This window comes from Carcharhinus amblyrhynchos, chromosome 13, assembly GCF_965287045.1.
Source record: "Carcharhinus amblyrhynchos chromosome 13, sCarAmb.v2.hapA, whole genome shotgun sequence".
NCBI classification, from domain to species: domain Eukaryota; kingdom Metazoa; phylum Chordata; class Chondrichthyes; order Carcharhiniformes; family Carcharhinidae; genus Carcharhinus; species Carcharhinus amblyrhynchos.
The window spans coordinates 10,015,261-10,039,928 of NC_137336.1; the positions used below are offsets into that span (position 1 = coordinate 10,015,261).

At 46.0% G+C, this 24,668-nt stretch overlaps 1 protein-coding gene across 1 annotated transcript in view; it reads left to right on the forward strand.

Annotated features, from left to right (window-relative positions):
• Positions 1-2,195: 2,195 nt before the first annotated feature.
• The window catches only part of dele1 (DAP3 binding cell death enhancer 1), a 43,136-nt gene continuing 20,663 nt past the window's right edge, over positions 2,196-24,668 (forward strand). The window contains exons 1-4 of the mRNA XM_080201269.1: positions 2,196-2,260; positions 15,733-15,856; positions 19,869-19,986; positions 23,254-23,392. Coding sequence (XP_080057395.1) covers positions 2,230-2,260; positions 15,733-15,856; positions 19,869-19,986; positions 23,254-23,392 — 412 coding nt within the window. The 5' untranslated portion in view covers positions 2,196-2,229. The remainder of the gene's footprint in view (positions 2,261-15,732; positions 15,857-19,868; positions 19,987-23,253; positions 23,393-24,668) is intronic.

The following is a 24,668-nucleotide window of genomic DNA, read 5'->3' on the forward strand; positions in this document are numbered from 1 at the left end:
GGGGGATGGTGTGTTGTTGTCAGGGTGTGTCGGGGGGGGTTTTGTTGTCGTCAGGGTGTCTCGGAGGGATTTGTTGTTGTCAAGGTGTCTCTGGGCTGGGGGTTTTGTTATTGTCAGGATGTCTTTGGGAGGTGGTTTGTTGTTGTCAGTGTCTTTGGAGGGGGGTTGGTGTCAGGGTGTCTCTAGGAGGGGATTTGTCAGGGTGTCTCTGGGCTGGGGGTTTTGTTGTCGGGGTATCTCTGGGGGATGGGGTGTTGTTGTTAGGGTATCTCTGGGAGGGGTTTGTTGTTGTCAAGGTGTCTCTGGGAGGGGTTTGTTGTTGTCAAGGTGTCTCTGAGCTGGGGTTTGTTGTTGTCAAGGTGTCTCTAGGAGGGGTTTCATTGCAATCAGGGTGTTTCTGGGCAGGGGGTTTTATTGTCAGGGTGTCTCTTGGGGGGCTGGGTTTGTTGTCAGGGTGTCTCTGGGGAGGGTGTTGTTGTCAGGGTATCACTGGGAGGGGGTTTATTGTCAGGTGTCTTTGGGGGGGGTGTTTCATGTAGTCAGGATGTCTCCGGGGAGGTTGGGGGTGGGCAGTTTCCTGTCAGGGTGTCTCTGGGCTGGGGGTTTTGTTGTTATGGTAAGAAGTCTCACAACACCAGGTTAAAGTACAACCAGTTTATTTGATAGTAAACCCACAAGCTTTTGGGGTTTGCCCCTTCGTCAGGTGAGTGGAGAGTTCTGGTCTCAAACAGAGCACATAAAAGGCACACATAGTTTACAGAATACTGGTAAGAATGCGAGTCTTCACAGCTAACCTGCTATTCAAGAACACTTATTTGAAGATCAGAGGCCAAATGCCTGTGACAGCTGAAGTGTTTGCCAACAGGAATGGAACAGTCTTGCCTGGTGATTGTCGAGTGATGTTCGTTCAAGCATTCTCCAAGGCGGCCTTCACAACACATGACAGCGCAGAGTCGCTGAGCAGGGAGTGATAGCTAAGTTCTACACACATGACGACGGCCTCAACAGGGATCTTGGGTTCATGTCACACTATCCCCCATGACTTGCCTGAACTTGTAAAATCTCACTCACTGTCCTGTCTGGAGACAATACACATCTCTTTAGCCTGTGCCTGATGCTATCTCCACTCACATTGTCTGCATCTTTAAGACTTGAATAGCAGGTTAGCTGTAAAGACTCACATTCCTATCAGTATTCTGTAAACTATGTGTGCCTTTTATGTGCTCTGTCTGAGACCAGAACTCTCCACTCACCTGACGAAGGGGCAAACCCCAAAAGCTTGTGGGTTTACTATCAAAGAAACTGATTGGACTCTAACCTGGTGTTGTGAGACTTCTTACTGTGTTTACCTCAGTCCAACGCCGGCATCTCCACATCATGGTTTTGTTGTTGTCAGGGTGTCTCTGGGCTGGGGGTTTGTTGTAACCATGGTGTGTCTGGGCTGGGGGTTTGGTGTCACCATGGTGTGTCTGGGCTGGGGGTTTGTTGTAACCATGGTGTCGCTGGGCTGCGGGTTTGTTGTAACCATGGTGTCTCTGGGCTGGGGGTTTGGTGTCACCATGGTGTGTCTGGGCTGGGGGTTTGTTGTCACCATGGTGTGTCTGGGCTGGGGGTTTGTTGTAACCATGGTGTCTCTGGGCTGGGGGTTTGTTGTAACCATGGTGTGTCTGGGCTGGGGGTTTGTTGTAACCATGGTGTCTCTGGGCTGAGGGTTTGTTGTCACCATGGTGTGTCTGGGCTGGGGGTTTGTTGTAACCATGGTGTCTCTGGGCTGGGGGTTTGTTGTAACCATGGTGTGTCTGGGCTGGGGGTTTGTTGTAACCATGGTGTGTCTGGGCTGGGGGTTTGGTGTCACCATGTTGCGTCTGGGCTGGGGGTTTGTTGTAACCATGGTGTGTCTGGGCTGAGGGTTTGGTGTCGGTGTACAGATGCCAGCGTTGGACTGGGGTAAACACAGTAAGAAGTCTCACGACACCAGGTTAAAGTCCAACAGGTTTATTTGGTTGTAAGTCCACAAGCTTTCGGAACACGCTGTTGCTTCACCGGGTCTTGCGACACTTCTTAGTGTGTTTGGTGTCAGCTCTGGGGCAGTGACGTCATCACGCATGCGCAGGTGACGTTGTGTCGGAGAGTTGCGCGATGACGTAGGGCGCAGTGGGGGGCGTGCGGCCGCTCCCGGCTCCTGATTGGCGGAGAAGCCGCGGCGGCCCAGGCCCGAGCGGCAGCAGCATGTGGAGGCTGTCAGCGGCGGCGGGGAGAGGTAGGCCCCGGGGAGAGAGAGAGAGAGAGTGACAGGCCCCGGGGAAAGGTGGGGGGGGGGACCGGTCCGGGGCGACAGGCCCCGGGCAGAGGGAGACAGGCTCCGGGGAGGGGAGAGGGGAGGGCAAGGGGGAATGGAGGGGGAGGGACATGAGGGGAGATCAGGAGTGACAGACAGGGAGGGGAGGGGAGAGAGTGAGAAAGAGAGGGGGAGAGGGGGTGGGCCTGGACTTGAGGCTGCAGTTTGGATTTGGGGGGCGGGGTTTGGATTTGGGGGGCGGGGTTTGGATTTGGGGGCGGGGTTTGCATTTGGGGGCGGGGGTTTGGATTTGGGGACGGGGTTTGGATTTGGGGGCGGGGTTTGGATTTGGGGGTGGGGTTTGGGGATGGGGAGAGGGTTTGGGGAGGAGTTTGGGTTTAGGAAGGGTTAGGGATTTAGGGGCGGGGTTGGGTTTGAGGTGTGGAGTTGGGGTTTAGGGGTCAGGCTTGGGGGAGCAATTTGGTGTTGAGGGTATGGTAGGAATGGTTTTGGTTTTCTCTGGGGTTCTGTGTTGGGGTTGGAGTTGGAGTTTGTGACTACGCTGACAGTTTGAGTCTGATATGGGCAATGGGAGATAGTGTAGAGATTGTCGGCCTTCAATAATTCCAAGAATAAACATCGCCTGAGAATGTCCCAAGGTGCCTTCCAGCCAATGAAATTCTTTTGAAATGGTCAGTGCTGTATTAATTGAGAAGTGACAGCCAAATAACACAGAGCAAGATCTACATAAGAACATAAGAAATAGGAGCAGGAGTAGGCCATCCAGCCCTTCGAGCCTGTCCCGCCATTCAATAAGATCATGGCTGATCTGTTGCTGCTCAGTTCCACTGTCCGCCCTCTCCCCATAACCCTTAATCCCCTCTCCTATCAAAAACCCATCAACCCGCGTCTTAAAAATATTTAGTGAGGCAGCCAAACACAACCAAATTGTCTGTCTTAGTAATGCTGGTTGGGAATATTGATGTTAGATATGTATCAGCTGGGGCAGTGGAGACACTTCCATGCTCATCTTTGACCCTGGGATTTGTCCTGACCACTTGTTGGGGCTCAGTTCAACATCTCATGCAAAATACAGCACATCTGACAGTGCACTGACCCACTGAATCCTTTTGCCAATAACTTCAGATCTGTGTCCCCTGGTTATTCAACTCTCACACTAAAAGAAATCAGTCCTGCTGAATCCTGAAGTTCAAAGTGCTGCCTACACTACCTCAGCCTATCTAACTTTACCAGTCTATATTTAAATTAAGTTCTCCCATGATTGTTGATTTTTTTGATTTGATTTATTACTGTCACATGTATTAACATACAGTGAAAAGTATTGGTTCTTGTGCGCTCTACAGACATAAGAACATAAGAAATAGGAGCAGGAGTAGGCCATTTAGCCCCTCGAGCCTGCCTCGCCATTCAATAAGATCATGGCTGATCTGAAGTGGATCAGTTCCACTTACCCGCCTGCTTCCCATAACCCTTAATTCCCTTATCTATCAATCAGAAATCTATCTATCCGTGACTTAAACATATTCAACGAGGTAGTCTCCACCACTTCAATGGGCAGAGAATTCCAACAATTCACTACCCTCTGAGAGAAAAAGTTCCTCCTCAACTCTGTTCTAAACTGACCCCGCCCCCCTTATTTTGAGGCTGTGCCCTCTAGTTCTGGTTTCCTTTCTAAGTGAAAAGAATCTCTATCCTATCTAGCCCTTTCATTATATGTCTCTGTAAGATCATCCCTCAGCCTTCTAAACTCCAACGAGTACAGGCCCAATTTACTCAATCTCTCCTCATAAGCTAACCCCCTCATCTCTGGTATCAGCCTGGTGAACCTTCTGTGTACTCCCTCCAAGGCCAATATATCCTTTCGCAAATAAGAGAACCAAAATTGCACACAGTACTCTAGTTGCGGCCTCACCAGTGCCTTGTACAGTTACAGCAAGACCTCCCTGCTTTTGTATTCTATCCCCCTCGTGATAAAGGCCAACATTCCATTCGCCTTCTTGATCACCTGCTGCACCTGCAGACTGAGTTTTTGTGATTCGTGCACAAAGACCCCCAGGTCCCTCTGCACAGTAGCATGTTGTAATTTTTCACCATTTAAATAATAGTCCATTTTCCTATTATTTCTTCCAAAGTGGATAAAACATACTGTTCATAGAGAAGAAAACAAGAGAGTTGCCATACCTTTCTGACAAGCTCCAATTATCCATTCCTTGCTGCTCCAACCTACCACATATTGACTGTTAGGGGCCTATGCACAACTCCCACAAAGCAGAGAAATGGCATAAGAACATAATATAAGAACATAAGAAATATGCAAATAGAACTCAATCCAGAAAAGTGAGATAACGCATTTGGGGAGTTCAAATAAAGCAAGGAAATAGTCAATAAATGGGACAATATTAAGGAAGTGAGAGACCATGAGATGTAAGTCCACAGATCCTTGAAGGTTGACAAGAAAACAAATGGACTGCTCTCCTTTATTGGGTGAGGTATTGGGTAACATAAATACAATGATGGAATTGTATAAAACACAGGTTAAGCCACAGCTGGAGTTTTGTGCACAGTTCTGGTTACCACATTGCAGGAAGGACTTAATTCCTCTGGAGAGAGTACAGAGCAGATTTAAAAGGATGTCAGGGTTGTTTTCCTGAGAGCAGAGAAGGCAAAGAGGTAGCCTGATTGAGGTGTGCAATAACAATGAGAGGTCCAGACAGGGTGGACTGGTGTGATGATACTGTGCCTTTATGATATATGTTTCTATCATGTTTCCTGTAAGAGACAGTGTTTCGTTGCATGGAGTCAATTTGTCTGATAAAAAAAATGCAGCTCCATGCTGAAACTGCAGGATACTTAATAACTTTAGCTAATGGTGTGCTTGTCCAAACAGAATTAATGCATTTATGTTTACTTGGTTTTTCAACTGGGGTTTCAGAGTAGAGTTTTGATTAGGTTGATTGATAGAGACAGAGTCATGTGCTTAATGGGAGGAGCTAAGGTTTCAGGGAAAATCAGTTTCTATTTCATCTTTTTTAAAAACAAACAGTTCCTGCCTGGTTCTGAAAAAGGCAAGATTTGTGTGACTCTCTGGAGATTGTTTGGAGTTCCAGGGATAGCAGCCTAAGTATAAGCATGTAAGCCAGTGTTTTACTAACTGATTTTGAAGAGGGGTTTAAGCCTGTAAGAGGAATATTGCTTGAATTGGAACTCAGAAATAGGTTAGCAATTAAGAATTGTATTTTGTTACGTTTAAGTTTTGTGCAGTTGTTAAATGTTAAGCTAATTCATTTGTTAGAGTTAAGCTGTGTTGTTCAATAAAATTTGTTTTGATAAATGCTTCCCAAAGTATCAGTAGAATCATGGCTGGAGTGAAACCATCATATCCTCAAATTAATGACAAAATAACAAATTATTGGGGTCTAGTGTGACTTCATAATATACCTTGGGGTTTCTGATCTGTACCCTAACACAAGAAAGACTTATTTCCCCTAGCTGAAGGGTCAGTTACCAGGAGGCATAGATTTAAGGTGATTGGTAGGATTTAGAATCATAGAATCTCTACAGTGCAGAAGGAGACTATTCGGCCATTGACTCTTTGACAGAACATCTTACGTAGGTCATCTCCCCCTCCCTACCTCTGTAACCCCACACATTTTCCATGGCCAAACTATCTAACCTGCATACCTTTGGACTGCGGGAGGACACCGGAGCATCCGGAGGAAATACACAAAGACACAGGGAGAATTGCAGACTCCACACAGACAGTCACCTGAGGCTGGATAATTGAACCCCGGTACCTGGCGCAGTGAGGCAGCAGAGCTAACCACCGTGCCATCATGTACTTTCAGGTAGTGAATTCCAGATTCACAGCACTGTCTGAGTGAAAAGGTTTTTTCTCAAATCCCCTCTAAATCTCCTGCTTCTTACTTTAGATTATGTCCCCTGGTTATTGACCCCACTATTGAGGGGAAAAATTTCATCCTATTGACAAGATCTATTATTGATCTTGCTAGTGATGTCCACGTCATGAGAATGAATTTAAGGATCTGATGTCCCACGTGCCTTTGTGAGCTGTTGGGTACTGAAAGATTTCAGAGTGTGGGAGGAAACCAGAGCACCCAGAGGACATGGGGAGAATGTGCCGACTCCACACAGACAGTCATTCAAGGCTGGAATTGAGTTCGGGTCCAAGAAGCGGGTTGATGGGTTCTTGATAAGAGAGGGGATTAAGGGTTATGGGGAGAGGGCGGGAAAGTGGAACTGAGCCACAACAGATCAGCCATGATCTTACTGAATGGCGGGGCAGGCTCGAAGGGCTAGATGGCCTACTCCTGCTCCTATTTCTTATGTTCTTATGTTCTTATGTTCTAACTCGCTGTGCAACCTTGCCGTCATTGGGAAGACATGAGGAAAACATTTTTCACCCAGATGGTGGTGGGCATCTGGAATTCACTGCCTAAGTTGGTGGTTGAAGCTGAAACGCTCAATTCATTTAAAACAATATCCCTGGATCTGTATCTGAAGAGCTGGAACATGCTAGGGTACAGACCAGGTGCTGAAATGTGTGATCAGAATGGGCAGCTAGTTTCTTTTTTCTCTTGTTTTTGACTGGCACAGGGATAATGGACTGAATGGCCTCTTTCTGTACTATATCCTTTCCACTGTTCTTAGTGACCTACTGTCTTAACCACTTCTCACCTCTACATCCTGGTTTCCTGGACTTAGGCCATTCCTCTTATATTAATTTGACTTGATTTATTATGGTCATATGTACTAATATACAGTGAAAAGTATTGTTTGTTGCGCGCTATACAGACAAAGTATAACATACATAGAGAAGGAAAGGAGAGAGTGCAGAATGTATTGTTACAGTCATAGCTAGGGGGTAGAGAAAGATCAGCTTAATACGAGGTAAGTCCATTCAAAAGTCTGATGGTAGCAGGGAGGAAGCTGTTCTTGAGTCGGTCGGTACATGACCTCAGACTTCTGTATCTTTTCCCCAATGGAAAAAGGTGGAAGAGAGTATGTCCAGTGTGTTTGGGGTCCTTAATTATGCTGGCTGCTTTTCCAAGGCAGCAGGAAGTATAGACGGAATCAATGGATGGGAGGCTGGTTTGTGTGATAGACTGGGCTTCATTCACGACACTGTAGTTTTTTGCGGTTTTGGGCAGAGCAAGAGCCATACCAAGCTGTGGTACAACCAGAAAGAATGCTTTCTGTGATGCATCTGTAAAAGTTGGTGGGAGTCGTAGAGGACATGCCTAATTTCCTTAGTCTTCTGAGAAAGTAGAGGCATTGGTGGGCTTTCTTAACTAGAGTGTCGACATGGGGGGACCAAGACAGGTTGTTGTTGATCTGGACACCTAGAAACTTGAAGATCTCGACTGTTTACACTTGTCCCTGTTGATGTAGACTTCCTACGCTTCCTGAAGTCGACGACAGTCTCCTTAATTTTGTTGACATTGAGTCTCCAAATAAGGTAATCAAATGCCTTGTTAAGAAAGGTGGTTCTTTTTATAAATAACAACATTTAACAAAACAGCAGTAAACAAAAGAAAACAGGAGCACTAGAGAAAGGGGCTAGATATGCACGACTCGTGCTCAGAAGAGGAAAGGCTTATAAGAACATTCAGTGACACTTTTCTCTATTGGGCTCATACATGGGGTTGTGGAGATAGGGTCTGGATGGGATTGTTGTCAATGCAAATTCAGTGGGCTGAATGGCCTCCTCCTGCACTGTAGGATTCTATGTTTATTAACTAACGGCCATCCCTCTAACTTTTCCTTGCTTTCTACGTTTCCTGAATATTCTGTACCCTTCAATATTCAGGTCACACTCTGTGTCCACTTACAGCCGTAAGTTATAAGCAGAGATACAAAGAGCCTGCAAAGGGATACGATACTCTAAGGGAGGGGCCAAACATTTGATAATGGAGTTTGATGCAAGAAAAGCAGAATATTTAAATGGAGCGAGACTGCAGAATCTGGGTGTCTTCATAATCACCAGAACTATTGACAAGCTGGTACAGCAAGTCATCTGGAAAGCACTTATTTATCAGCCTCTATTGCATGGGGATGGTGTATAAAAGTCAGGATGTCTTGTTACAGCTAGACAAGGCATTGGTGAAACCATACTTGGAATATAGGGTGCAGTTTGGTTTCCTTATTTAAGAAGGATACACCCACATTGGAATGAATTCAGAGAAGGTTCACCAGGTTGATTCCTGGGATGAAGGGATTGTCTTATGAGGAAAAGTTGAGCAGGTTGAACCTATACTTGTTGGAGTTTAGAAGAATAAGAGGTGATATTATTGAAATATATTACATTCTGAGTAGGGTTGACAGGGTAAATCGTGAGACGATAGTTCCCCTTTTCAGGGAGTTTAAAACTCAGCAGCGCAGCTTCTGAATAAAGGATCTCCCATTTAAGACAGAGGTGAGGAGGAATATCTTCTCTCAAAGGGTCATTAGTGTTTGGAATTCTCTTTTACAGAGAGCAGTGGAGGCTGAGTTATTCAGTATTTTCAAGCCCAAGTTAGACAGATTTTTGATTGACAAGGGAGATAAAGGTTTATTTATTTATTAGTCACAAGTAAGGCTTACGTTAAAACTGCAATGAAGTTACTGTGAAATTCCCCTAGTCACCACACTATGACACCTGTTCGGGTCAATGTACCTAACCAGTTCAGATAAATGTTTTGGGGAGCTGGCAGGAAATTAGAGTTAAGATTACAATTTGATCAGCCATGCTATTATTGAATGGCAGAGTGGATTGATGGGCCGAATCATTTCTTATGATCTTATGTTTTTTGCCACATTCCATGTATTCACATACATCCACAGCACAGCTAATTCAAACTGGCTTGCATTTCCCCTAACTCTGACCCCATATATACTATATTTCTTACTTTAGAGCTATCTATCTGTTCTAATTCTTTGTGCGCCCCACCCCTCCCAACTCCCTCCATTTGAGTAGGAAAGCAGGTTTCCTTCCCGACAGGACATTAGTGAACCAGAATCCGGAGGTTGCTTGATATTCACGTTTATTGAGACCAGCTTTCTGGTCTCAGCTTTCCAAACTTGTCAGTATGGGATTGGAATGCTGATACCCGAGACCTATGAGATTTCCACATCTGTATGTGTGCACGCGTGTGCATATGTGTCTGTGTGTGTTTGTTTGGATCCACATTGTCATGATTAGAAATCCCCAGTGCCACCTCCATCAGAGAGCTTGGGCAGTGTGACTCATTTGGGAACAGCTTCTGCACGAAGACAAGAGACAATGAGCGTCTGACTGCCAGCAGCTGCTGTTTGCATCAAAACCAGACTAATACTGTGCTGGGTTTAAATGTGTGTGCTCCATTCTCGCTTGGCTGAGGAGACTGCAGAGGATGTAAAACACCATCGTAACTCACTTTGATGAAGAACTAGGATGCTACTGGGACTTGATGGTTTGAGTTATAAGGAGAGGCTGGATAGACTGGACATTTTCTCTGGAGCATAGAAGGCTGAGGGATGATCTTATAGAGGTCCATAAAATAGTGAGGGGTGCAGATCTGTTAGATAGTCAATATCTTTTCCCAAAGGTAGTGGAGCCTAAAACTAGAGGCATAGGTTTGTGAGAGGGGAGAGATACAGAAGTCCAGAGGGGCAATTTTTTCACACAGAGGGTGGCAAGTGTCTGGAACAAGCTGCCAGAGGTAGTAATAGAGGCAGATACAATTCTGCCTTTTAAAAAGCACTTACACAGTTACACAGGTAAGATGGGTATAGAGGGATATTGGCCAAATGCAGGCAATTGGGATTAGTTTAGGGACTAAAAAAAAAGGCAGCATGGACAAGTTGGGCCAAGGGGCCTGTTTCCATGCTGTAAACCTCTGTGACTCTATGAACAGGGGAGAGAGTTATCCCTGCCACAAGTCCAGGGCCAATAATTATCCCTCAATCAACATTAAAACTAGCTGCTGTTTTCCAAAACAACCCCATTTTCAAAAGAAGTTATTCCATTGGTTGCAAAGCACCTGAAATCGTGAGAGATCCAATATAAATGTAAAACTTTCTTTTCATTTCTCCTTATGGAAAGGACGGGAGTGCAGGGATTTGGTTGATTCCTTTTTATTTGTTTTGCTGGTGTTTATTTCCCATCCGAACTTCACCCTGAGAAGAAGATAAAGGAACCCGTTTCTTGAACTGATGCAATCTTTGTGATACGACAAGTGGCTTGCTCAATCCCAACCAATAGGCTTTTCCTGTTAGATTCATTCAATTCTATCCCTTCCCCATGCTTCATTTAAAGAAGCAGATTATTGCCGATAACAGCGTGGACTTTGTCATGAACTGGGTTTGATGAACTTGTTCAACAGCTTGTTAGCACATTGTGGTCATAGCTCAACAGTTCCTCACAGTGCAAGGATCTTCATAGTTTGTATCATGGTCCATGACGAAGGTTCATTCAGACTTGAAATGTTGGCTCTATTGTCTCAGCACAGGTGCTGTCAGACCTGCTGGGATTTTCCAGCGTTTTCTGTTTTTGTTTCAGATTCCAACATCCGCAGCATCTTGCTTTTATTCTATTGTTAGCACTCTCTCTGGCTGCTGCCTTGCAGCCATCACACAATTCTGGCTGACCAGGAGAGTTACTTACTGTTGCCACTTGCCATTGGCAAGTTAGAGGAGGATTTTCAGGTTGATAGTCAACCTGTGTGGCTGCATTATGAATGCATTTTCTTTGGCCGTTAAGTCCTGGGGTGGGACTTGAACCCACAACTTCTGGTTCAGCAGTATAGGAACCTGCTCCTGTGCCACTGCTTGTTCGCACTGAGGAAGGTATGACCAGTGGGAGTGATGATGTGGGTATGCCGGCGTTGGACTGGCGTAAACACAGTAAAAAGTCTGACAACACCAGTGTTGTCAGACTTTTTACTGTGTTTACGCCAGTCCAACGCCGGCATACCCACATCATGACTACTATCGACACCACAAACTGCCGGATCCAAGTGGAGAGGATCTCCAAGAAGATTGCGCATATCGACACAGACATCAAGTTTTTACAGAGATGCAAGAAAGCAGACAAGATACCAAAAGGACTACAGATCACGAACCCACTCAGGGCAACCTATAACACAGACTACGCTGAGAGACTTTGCCATCGCACCTCTCTCACACTTCTCAACCACCTCATACACCAGCTTTACAGCAAACGCCACGCCCTGGAAACTAAAATGGAATACATTCTCTCAACTTGTACTCAGGATGCAGACCAACTGCAAAACTCTGCCAAGCAGATGAGACAAAGAAACTACACCACCTACATGCACACCAAGAACAGGAAACTTGAGAAACTCGGCATCGCCGCCAGCAACAACCAAGCCTCCCCCGGCACCACAGTAGAAAACAGCACTACCGCAGGGAGGTCTATTGTCAACTTGTCGGACTACACACTTCAACCAGATGAAATCGAAGTTCTCAGTCGAGGGCTCAATTTCTGCCCCACCACCAAAATGGACCCCATCAGTCTCGCAGCGGACACAGAGGAATTCATCAGGCGAATGAGGCTGCGGGAGTTTTTCCACAAACCCCAAGAGGCCAGCAACGAACACAATGAGACAGTCGATGAACCAGAACAGCCGACAGAGAGATCCGCAGTGCAACAGCCTAAGAGGAAGGAATCCAATTGGACTCCTCCGGAAGGCCGCTGCCCTCGACTGGACTTGTATGCCCAAACCATCAGGAGGTGCGTTAACACCAGATTCATCAGCCGCACTCACAAGACAGCACCGAACATCACCCAAGCACAACGCAACGCCATCCACGCTCTCAAGACAAACCGCAACATTGTCATTAAACCAGCAGACAAAGGAGGGGCCATCGTCATACTGAACAGAACGGATTACTGTAAAGAAGTGTACCGACAACTAAACAATGAGGAACACTACAGACAATTACCCACAGATCCGACCAAAGAACACGCTCGTCAACTCAACAATCTGATCAAGACCTTTGATCCGGACCTTCAGAGCACCCTCCGTGCTCTCATTCCACGTACTCCCCGCATTGGAGATCTCTACTGCCTCCCAAAGATACACAAGGCAAACACACCTGGCCGTCCCATCGTATCGGGCAATGGAACTCTGTGTGAGAACCTCTCCGGCTACGTCGAGGGCATCCTGAAACCCATTGTACAAAGAACCCCCAGCTTTTGTCGCGACACTACGGACTTCCTACTGAAACTCAGCACACATGGAGCAGTTGAACCAGGGACACTCCTCGTCACAATGGATGTCTCAGCGCTCTACACCAACATCCCCCACGACGATGGCATTGCTGCGACTGCATCAGTACTCAATGCTGACAACTGCCAGTTTCCAGATGCAATTTTACAACTCATCCGCTTTATCCTGGACCACAATGTCTTCACCTTCAACAACCAGTTTTTCATCCAGACACATGGAACAGCCATGGGGACCAAATTTGCGCCTCAATATGCCAACATCTTCATGCACAGGTTCGAACAAGACTTCTTCACTGCACAGAATCTTCAACCGATGCTGTACACTAGATACATCGATGACATTTTCTTCCTCTGGCCTCATGGTGAACAATCACTGAAACAACTATATGATGATATCAACAAATTCCACCCCACCATCAGACTCACCATGGACTATTCCCCAGAATCAGTTGCATTCTTGGACACACGCATCTCCATTAAGGACGGTCACCTCAGCACCTCACTGTACCGCAAGCCCACAGACAATCTCACAATGCTCCACTTCTCCAGTTTCCACCCTAAACATGTTAAAGAAGCCATTCCCTATGGACAAGCCCTCCGTATACACAGGATTTGCTCAGATGAGGAGGATCGTGACAGACACCTCCAGACCCTGAAAGATGCCCTCGTAAGAACAGGATATGGTGCTCGACTCATAGATCGGCAGTTTCGATGCGCCACAGCGAAAAACCGCACCGATCTCCTCAGAAGACAAACACGGGACACAGTGGACAGAGTTCCCTTCGTCGTCCAGTACTTCCCCGGAGCGGAGAAGCTACGACATCTTCTCCGGAGTCTTCAACATATCATTGATGAAGACGAGCATCTCGCCAGGGCCATCCCCACACCCCCACTTCTTGCTTTCAGACAACCACACAACCTCAAACAGACCATTGTTCGCAGCAAACTACCCAGCCTTCAGGAGAACAGTGACCACAATACCACACAACCCTGTCACAGCAACCTCTGCAAGACATGCCGGATCATCGACATGGACACCATCATCACACGTGAGAATACCATCCACCAGGTACATGGTAAATACTCTTGCAACTCGGCCAACATTGTCTACCTGATACGTTGCAAGAAAGGATGTCCCGAAGCATGGTACATTGGGGAGACCATGCAGACGCTACGACAACGGATGAATGAACATCGCTCGACAGTCACCAGGCAAGACTGTTCCCTTCCTGTTGGCGAACACTTCAGTGGTCACGGGCATTCAGCCTCTGACCTTCGGGTAAGCATTCTCCAAGGCGGCCTTCACGACACACGACAGCGCAGAGTCGCTGAGCAGAGACTGATAGCCAAGTTCCGCACACATGAGGACGGTCTCAACAGGGATCTTGGGTTCATGTTGCACTATCTGTAACCCCCGTGACTTGCCTGGGTTTGCAAAACCTCACTTACTGTACTGTCTGGAGACAATACACATCTCTTTAAACTGTGATCAGTGCTCCTACCACTCACATTATCAGCCACTTCAGGTCTTGAACAGCAGGTTAGGTGTAAGGATTCGCATTTTAATCAGTAATCTCTAAACTGTCTGTGCTTTATATGCTCTGTCTGAGGCCAGAACTCTCCATTCACCTGACGAAGAGGCTGTCCCCTCGAAAGCTAGTGAGAATATTATCAAATAAATAGGTTGGACTAAAACCTGGTGTTGTCAGACTTTTTACAGTGGGAGTGACCCAGCCTACAGTCCAACCTAATAGTGAACAGCAGTGAGAGCCTTTTTGTGGCTTACTGTTTATAAACCCTTACTTCTACATTTGTGGTGTGACTTTGGTGTAAAGCTCAAAGAATGACCCACTTCCCTTTAACGCACATTGAATGAATTGAAGCAAGACAGTTGCCTATGCATTTCTCACATTTCTGTGATATTGCAGCCTTTATGTCTGTAACACAACCGCCACCAGTAGGTGGGGGTGCTGTGCTGTAATGAGAACCAGCATTCAGTCTTGCCAGTGAAACACTCCAATTGGTATTAGCATTTGAAATTCCGAACAAATCTGCATTTGACAACTCATGCCGGCAGCTGACGTACATTGTGAATTATGTCAGTTATAGATCAGTGGGTAGCACTCTCAAAAGGCCATGGGCTCAGTTTTCAAGATGTGGAGATGTCGGCGTTGGACTGGGGCAAGCACAGTAAGAAGTCTCACAACACCAAGTTAAAGTCCAACAGGTTTATTTGGTAGCGCAAGCCACAAGCTTTCGGAGTGCTGCCCCTTCGTCAGGTGAGTAGGCACAGCGCTCTGAAAGCTTGTGGCTTTTGCTACCAAATAAATCTGTTGGACTTTAACGTGGTGTTGTGGGACTTCTTACTCTGCTCAATTTCCAAGCCAGAGCATAAAATCCAGATGGCACATCATAGAACCCCTTCCGTGCGTAAGGAGGCCATTCAGCCCATCAAATCTGCATCAACTTTCCAACAAAGCATCCCACCCAAGTCCTCTCACTGTAACCCCACATACTTTGCCCTCTAATCTCCCTAACCATTTTGGGACACTAAGGGGTAATTGGCCAATTCACCTAACCTGCACATCTTTGTACTGTGGGAGGAAACTACAGCACCCAGAGGAAAGCCATACAGACACGAGGAGACTGTAAAAACTCAACAAGACAGTCACCCAAGGCTGGAATCAAACAAGCTGTGCGGTAGCAGTGCTAATCACTATGCCATTGTGCCACCCTTCAGCGCATACTGTGGGATTGCTGCACTGTCATCTTCAGATTAGGTATGAAACCAAGGTCCCATTGCCAGGTCTCCTGGCAAACAAGGGGAGCTATCCCCTGCCAATGGGACAATATTTACTCCTTCACTAACATTGATGGATTATTATCACATTACTGTTTACTGGACTTTACTACGTGCAAATTAGCAGCTGGTTTTCCACAGCATCTACATTTTAAGAAGTATTTAATTGGTTGCAATACACCTGGGATCGTGAGAGACACTGTATAAATGTAAGCCTTTTCATTTCTCATAATAGAAAGGGAAGGAAAGCAGGAAATCACTATTTGTTTTGCCAGCATTTATTTCCCACTCGCACTTCACCCTGAGCAGGTGGTAAAGGAACTCCTTTCTTGAACTTTGGCAATCTTTGCGTTATATAAATGGTTTTCCTGTTTCATTCACTGGTTCTTTCTTCCTCCCCTCAAGTGTTTCACCGTTGGTCTGTCCCTGGCCCTTCACCCTCGCTGCGTCTGCCTCCCACTCACTGTGCTGAAGATGACCTGTCAAAGCCTTCCCCAGTGGTTCATATCCGCCCTCTCTTCGAAAACAGGTAAGTCATTAATCTACCCACTGCCTAGAATTGACTGTCATTTTCAAAGTTAATCCACAGGAGTGAAGTCTGATGCACCAGTGATCAAGCCAATGTGGCGAGGTCTCAATCCTAGATCTCTCGGTCATATCCCTACTTGCCCTGAGAACAGGCTAATGGGCCTTCTGTTTGAACATAAGAACATAAGAAATAGGAGCAGGAGTAGGCCATCTAGCCCTTCGAGCCTGCCCCGCCATTCAATAAGATCATGGCTGATCTGTCGTGGCTCAGTTCCACATTCCCACCCTCTCCCCATAACCTTTAATCCCCTCTCTTATCAAAAACCCATCAACCCGCGTCTTAAAAATATTTAGCGAGGCAGCCTCCACCACTTCAACAGGCAGAGAATTCCAGAGATTCACCACCCTTTGAGTGAAGAAGTTCTTCCTCAACTCCGTTCTAAACCGCCCCCCCTTTATCTTGAGGCTGTGCCCCCTAGTCCTACTGTCCTTTCTGAGCGAGAAGAGTCTCTCCACCTCTATCCTATCCATCCCATTCATCATCTTATACGTCTCAATGAGATCTCCCCTCATTCTTCTAAACTCTAACGAGTACAAGCCTAGTTTATTCAGCCTCTCCTCATAGCTCAAACCCCTCAACTCCGGCATCAGCCTAGTAAACTTCCTCTGCACTCCCTCCAAGGCCAAAATATCCTTGCGTAAGTACGGCGCCCAAAACTGCACGCAGTACTCCAGCTGCGGCCTCACCAATGCCCTATACAGCCGCAGCAAGACCTCCCTACTTTTATATTCAATCCCCCTCGCTATGAAGGCCAGCATCCCATTTGCCTTCCTGACCACCTGCTGCACCTGCAAACTGGGTTTTTGCGATTCATGCACAAGGACCCCGAGGTCCCTCTGCACTGTCGCCTGCTGCAGTTTTTCGCCACGTAAATAATAATCCTTCCTACCATTATTCCTACCAAAGTGGACCACCTCGCACTTGCCAACATTAAATTCCATTTGCCAGTTCCTGGCCCATTCACCCAGCCTATCTAGATCCTTCTGCAGACTCTCCACACCCTCCACACAATTTACCGTTCCACCAATCTTGGTGTCATCAGCAAATTTCGACACCATACACTCGGTTCCCTCCTCCAGATCATCTATATAAATGTTAAATAGCTGACGCCCCAGCACCGACCCCTGGGGCACTCCACTAGTCACCAACCGCCAATCCGAATAGCACCCATTGACCCCCACTCTCTGCCTCCTATTTGACAACCAATCCTCTATCCACGCTAACACCCTGCCCCCAACTCCATGTCCCCTGACCTTCTGCAATAACCTCTTGTGAGGTACCTTGTCAAATGCCTTCTGAAAATCAAGAAAGACCACATCCACTGGCTCTCCTTTATCCACCGCCCTAGACACATCCTCATAGAACTCCAGTAAATTTGTCAGACACGACTTCCCTTTAACAAAACCGTGCTGCATCTGCTCTGTCAAGCAATTCCCCTCGAGATGCCATTGAACCATTGGTAGCAGATTTGATACATCTCAGGGGCTTGCTAGAGCAAATTAGTGTGACATTGATTTGATTTATTATTATTTTCACATGTATTAACATACAGTGAAAAGTATTGTTTCTTGTTATATAGACAAAACATACCATTCATAGAGAAGGAAACAAAAGAATGCAGAATGTAGAGTTACAGTCATAGCTAGGGTGTAGAGAAAGATCAACTTAATGCAAGGTAAATCCATTCAAAAGTCTGACAGCAGCAGGGAAGATGATGTTCTTGAGTCAGTTAGTACGTGACCTCAGACTTTTGTATCTTTTTCCCAACAGAGGAGGGTGGAAGAGAGAATGTCTGAAGTGAGTGAGGTCTTTGATTATGCTGGCTGCTTTGCCGAGGCAGCAACAAGTGTAGACAGAGTCAGTGGATGGGAGGCTGGTTTGTGTGATGGATTTGGCTATATTCATGACCTTTTTGTAGTTCCTTGCGGTCTTGGGCAAAGCAGGAACCATACCAAGCTGTGATACAACCAGAAAGCATGCTTTCTATGGATGCTTTCATTGGAGATGCACATGCGGTTAATTCAGAATCCAGAGTTGGCTGATTGTTCAAGCATTATAAGCCAAATGGCCTTCTCTTGGATTTTCATTCTATAAGTTTTGTTTCTTGACAAGTAAATTAATGAATACATAATAGACACTGTACAAAGACAGTGAGTGCAGGTGAACTTTGTCCTTTCTCTGCATTGATGGTGGGGAAAGGGCTCCCTTCTTGAACCGTGGCAATCTTTGTGTTACACCAAGTGTTTTTCCTGTTGGACAAGATGGGTAAATGAGAAAGTAGAGAGAGTGCGAGATCAGCAAGTGCTTTGTTTCCTTGGTTGCCACGTGCTACTGGATGTCCATGCATCCAAATTGCGCTGTCTTCACTAAAGGAGCAGTAGGTACCAGCCAAAGAGGAAGGGGCACTGTATTTTGTCCTTATTTTTTCTCCTTTATAACAACCACAGCAGCATACAAACTAGCAGCAGGAGTAGGCCACTCGGCCCCTCAAGCTTGCTCCACCATCCGGTAAGATCATGGCTGACCTGATTTTAACCTCAGTCCCATATTCCGACCCACCCCAATAACCTTTCACCTCTTTGCCTACCAAGAATCCATCTAACTCATCCTTAAAAACATTTAAAGACTCTGCTTCCACCACCATACGAGAAAGAGAGTTCCTCCAATATAATGAAAAGGTTTCCTTGGCCATTTTCTAAAAGCTTGCACTTCCGTAAACCGACCACACCCAGGAGCAATCAGGGCCAATGGTTCAGCTATTAAGCTACTTCTGTTACTGTCCTTGTTTGGGCCGAATGGCCTGCCAATGTGCGTAAAAACTGCAAAACATTTTACTGTAGCTGTACAGTGTGATCCCAGAGGTCTTTAAAATTAGGAATAGTTGGCGTGGAAAGAATGTTTCCAATTATTGAAGAATCTGTTACCGGGGTGATAGATCTAAGATAAGCACTAGTAAATTCAATAAGGAAATCAAGAGTGGACAGGTCGGTAAATTACAACTCTGCAGAGCACGCTAAATCTACTGAATACAGTTTTGGTGACATTTGCATTGAAGGCAGCTCAGAGAAGGTTCACTAGATTAGTTACTAGGATGAAGGGGTTTGTCTAAGACGCGGGTTGATGGGTTTTTGATAAGAGAGGGGATTAAGGGTTATGGGGAGAGGGCGGGAATGTGGAAATGAGCCACGACAGATCAGCCATGATCTTGTTGAATGGCGGGGCAGGCTCGAAGGGCTAGATGGCCTACTCCTGCTCCTATTTCTTATGTTCTTATGTTCTAAACATGGGGCAGGTTGGATCTGTGCTCATTAGAATTTAAGGAGTATGAGAGATGATCTTACTGAAACATATAGGATTTTGAAGGGAGCTTGACAGGGTAAATGCTGAGAGAACGTTGTCCCTCGTGGAGGTGCCTAGAGGGCATCATTTCAGAATAAGGGATCGCCCGTCTAAGACAGATGAGGAAGAGTTTCATCTCTTGGAATCATGAATCTTGAAGATCCTCTATCCCAGAGAGCTTTGAATATATTCAGGGCTGAGATGGACAAATTCTCGAAGTACGGGGAAGTCAAAAGGTTAAGGGGAATGGGTGGGAAACTGGCTTTGAATTCCAGATTGGATCAGCTATGATCTTATTGGATGGCACAGCAGGGTCGAAGGGCTGAACGGCCTACTCCTGTTCTATGTTCTTAATGAGGAATTTCTTCACTCGGAGAGTGATAAAAACATGGAACTCACTACCACAGGAAGTGGTCAAGCTTGGGTTATTTCAGAAGAAAGCCGGACGAGTACATGAGAGAAAAGGGAATAGAAAGCTGTTGGGAGGTTAAGATGAGACTATGGAATGGGAAGCGACCCATGTGGATTATGAACGTCAGTGCAGAGTAATTGGGCTGAATATTTAATGTGTCACAGTCCTGACCTTCTGTTCTCTTGTATGTGAATTCCTCAGCTCGGCAGATTCTCAGAATGGAGATGGAGAAGAGAAGAGAAAGAGAGAAAGGGAGCAGAGTGCTCGATCTTACTCCAAGCAGTTATCTCGGTTTTCGGGATTGGATGCTATAGGATGGGTAAGAATAGGAACAAACAGAATGTTCTTTCTGGTTCTTGGATTCCAACACCAGTCTGGGTTACTGTAATCTTTACTGAATCCACACAGAGAATACTCACAGAGAAAATAATATTACCTAGTTTCACTCTAGATGGAGTATGTGAGCATTGCAACTTTCTTTTGTCTGTCTCTGCCTGTCTGAGTCTCTGTCTCTTCCTCACACTGTCTCTCTTTGTCTCTATCTGTCTCACTCTCTTGCTGTCTTTCTTGCTGTGTCTGTGTGTGTGTGTCTCTCTCTTGCGCTCTCGCGCGCTCCTTCTTGCGCTCTCGTGCACTCCTTCTTGCGCTCTCGCGCGCTCCCTCTTGCGCACCCTCTCTCTCTTGTGCTCTCGCGCTCTCTCTCGCGCGCTCCTTCTTGCACTCTCGCGCGCTCCTTCTTGCGCTCTCGCGCACTCCTTCTTGCGCTCTTGCGCTCTCGCGCACTCCTTCTTGTGCTCTCGCGCGCTCCCTCTTGCGCACCCTCTCTCTCTTGCGCTCTCGTGCGCTCCCTCTTGCGCTCTCGCGCGCTCCCTCTTGTGCACCCGCTCTCTCTTTCTCTCTCTCTTGCACTCTCACTCTCGCTCTCTCTCTCTCTTTATTTCTGTTTCTCTCTGTCTCTCCTGCTGTCTCTATTTCTCTGCCTGTCTCTCTCCCTCTAACCCTCTACAGGATTGTGAAGGAAAGCTTACAATCTTTACTAGCCTCGTCTTTCACTCATCGGTGTCACCTTGTTGATTCATTGTGTTTCCAGTTTGTTTATTTTTCCTTTGTCATCTGTTGATCTTTGTCTCTGTTTGTTATATTGATGTCTCTCTTATCTGGGAAACAGCTGACCAATTACTTATTCATCATTCCTTTGTGACAAAGACCTCCTGAATCACCCAAAATCCATGAAGCATTCTGCATGAGCAATTTGACCACTTTACTATTCCTAACCACATCTTTCATTGACACGCTGATCATTCATGTAAAAGCAATCCTGAGTCACATGAATTTAAATCAAACCCCCTGATTTTGTTCACAGAATTGGGTACCTCAGGCATTTTTTGTCCATCTTTAACCCCCTTGAGAAAGTGCTGGTGACTGTCCTTGACAACTGAGAGGCTTGCTAGGCCATTTCAGAGGACAGCTGAGAGCCAACCACATTGCTGGAGTCACATGTAGGCCACGCAGAGTAAGGATGGCAGATTTCCTTCCTTAAAGGACATTAGTGAACCAGATGGTTTTTTTACGATGACCTGGTATTTTTACAGTCCCGATTACTGATGCTAGTTTTTCATTCCAGATCTATATAATTGAATAAATTTACATTCCCCACCTGCCTTGATAGATTTGAACTTATCCTATGGCATTTACTGCAGGCATCCAGATTACTAGTTTACTATGCTACTATAATCTTACGTATGCTAGATTAGGAATCTTCTAATTAATATTTCTGTAAAATATCCTTTCTGTCTCTCAGAAGCTAATGTCCTTGATTTTTATTAACATTTAAATAACTGCTAAGTAACGGAGGGCACAGATTTAAGGTGATTGGCAGAGGGAAGATGATAATTTATTTAAATGTTGTAGAATATGCGGCCTGAAAGGGTAATAGACACAGATCCAGTTATAATTTTCAAAAGGGGATTGGATGAATACTTCAATAGAAATAAAATTTGCTCAACTTTGGGAAAGAACAGGGAGAATGGGACTAACTGAATGGCGCTTTCAAAGAACAGGAATGGACATGGTGAGCCAAATGGCCTCTTTTCCTGCTGTACCATCCTGTGACTAATTTTTAATTAAAAGGTTAAGAATAGAAATGGTATTTTTAAACATAATGTGTATGTCATGTCGATTATGTCATGAAGTCTGAATGTTTTTCTCCGCACCCTCCGCCTTAGGGCAGTACCATGTTTGACAGCCCATAAATGATCCAAGGTTCAATCTCTGTCTTTCTGTCCCCCCCACCAACTCCCGACACTGAGTTCACACCCCTCCCTCGCCCCCCCAGGGATTCCTGGTCCTTAGCTGAAGTGTGATCTCAGAACTTGAATGATCTGGAGGAGGGAACCGAGTGCAGGGTGTCGAAATTTGCTGATGACACCAAGATTGGGGGAAAGGCAAATTGTGCGGAGGGTGTGGAGAGTCTGCAGAAGGATCTAGATAGGCTGGGCGAATGGGCCAGGAAATGGCAAATGGAATTTAATGTTGGCAAGTGTGAGGTGGTCCACTTTGGTAGGAAGAATGGTAGGAAGGACTATTACTTACGTGGCGAAAAACTGCAGCAGGCGACGGTGCAGAGGGACCTCGGGGTCCTTGTGCATGAGTCGCAAAAACCCAGCTTGCAGGTGCAGCAGGTGGTCAGGAAGGCGAATGGGATGCTGGCCTTCATAGCGAGGGGGATTGAATATAAAAGTAGGGAGGTCTTGCTGCAGCTGTATAGGGCATTGGTGAGGCCGCAGCTGGAGTACTGTGTGCAGTTTTGGGCGCCGCACCTGCGCAAGGATATTTTGGCCCTGGAGGGAGTGCAGAGGAGGTTTACTAGGCTGATACCGGAGTTGAGGGGATTGAGCTATGAGGAGAGGCTGAATAAACTAGGCTTGTACTCGTTAGAGTTTAGAAGAATGAGGGGAGATCTCATTGAGACGTATAAGATGATGAATGGGATGGATAGGATAGAGGTGGAGAGACTCTTCCGCTCAAAAAAGACAGTAGGACTAGGGGGCACAGCCTCAAGATAAAGGGGAGGCGGTTTAGAACGGAGTTGAGGAGGAACTTCTTCACTCAAAGGGTGGTGAATCTCTGGAATTCTCTGCCCGTTGAAGTGGTGGAGGCTGCCTCGCTAAATATTTTTAAGAAGCGGGTTGATGGGTTCTTGATAAGAGAGGGGATTAAGGGTTATGGGGAGAGGGCGGGAAAGTGGAACTGAGCCACAACAGATCAGCCATGATCTTATTGAATGGCGGGGCAGGCTCGAAGGGCTAGATGGCCTACTCCTGCTCCTATTTCTTATGTTCTTATGTTCTTATGTTCTCTTCTGGCCACTGTAGCATTGTGCTTGGAGGAGTCCAATCGTCCAAGAGCGAATGGAAGTCCTGCCTGCTACTAGTCAATGCTCAATTGAGTGTGAAATGGCAGTGGGCCTAACAGAGTCAGCAGGGATGCATTCCCTGCTCGCTCTTGGGATGTCAGGCACCAAGTGCTCGTCATTGGGTTTTGTATAAACTTTATTAACTATGCTTCCTGTCCTGCTCTCCCCTAGGGTGCTGCTGCTGTGGTGCTTTTACAGTTTGCAAGACATCTTCATCATCAGTTCTTTCAGCGCAGTGGTCCCCAGGAGAGCGATGGAGCCTCGCCTTTCTGTAGCATTGTTTCTTCAACGCTATCACCGGCCAGAATCAGTAAGTTCATACTCTGCCTGACACTCCAGTCCCGGCAAATAAAATGCACCTACAATGTCCTGTCAAAATGGAGAGTGCAGTAGCCCCTTTGCATACTGCTAATTTTGGAAACTGCAGGGAGCCTTACAGAGAATCTGTGGCCCTAAGAGTTGTAAATGATATCCTGTGCTCCTTTATTCTCCTACCCTCCCTTGAGGATACATACCATGCTGGGCTAAGTGCAAGCTACTGAACACTCTGTATACCTTGCCTAAATCACCCAGCTATTTGCAGAAGATTGAGCCACTCTTGGAGAGGGCATCGGCACAGTTTGCTTTTCATCCTCAAGGAGGCTGGTAAGATCAGCATTTTAATCCTCTTCGTTTCTCCCCTTCCTCTTTTGTGAATCTTTAAATTATTGATAGTTATTACCTCACCAGCCAGTGTTCAATAGTTTTCTGCCAATTTAATTTATAGACATCCCTGATTATTTAGAATGCCCTTATCAGGTCCCTTTTTAGATTTTATTACCACAGAACTGTAACCTGTTGTCTCTTCTTTCCTCATAACTAAATCTTCTGATCCATGGCATTACCTCTGAATCTCATCTTCACTCTGCCCATGGCTTTGAATCCTGCCTGAAATAAGGTGTCCAAAAAACTGAACTTACTCACGGCTAACCAATGACCTGCCTTGGTTTAGTAGTAACTCTTGGCTTTTGTATCTCTTCCCCCATTTTAACCCAGGATCCAAAAGTCTTTTTTTTAATGAGATTATCCACATGTATGCATTTGGATCAAAAGCCATCGGATGATGATGAGAAATAATCAGGACTGAGAGACCTGATTGATTTTTCCTTCCCTTTCCCTCTCCATCCTTATCTGAGGAAGGATGTTCTTGCTATGGAGGGAGTGCAGAGAAAGTTTACTAGACTGATTCCTGGGATGGCAAGACTGAAGTACCAGGAGAGATTGAATTGATTACAGTTATATTTGCTGGAGTTTGGAAGAATGAGGGGAATCTCACAGAAACCTATAAAATTCTAACAGGACCAGACAAGTTCGATGCAGGAAGGATGTTCCCGATGGTGGGAGTGTCCAGCATTGGGGTCACAGTCTGAGGATACAGGGTAAACCATTTAAGATTGAAATGAAGAGAAATTTCTTCACCCAGAGAGTAGTAAGACCGTGGAATTTGCTACTGTAGAACAGGTTGAGGCTAAAACATTATGTTTTCAAAAAGGAGTTAGATATTACTCTTGGGGGCCAAAGGAATTAAGGGATGGGAGGGTAAAGTG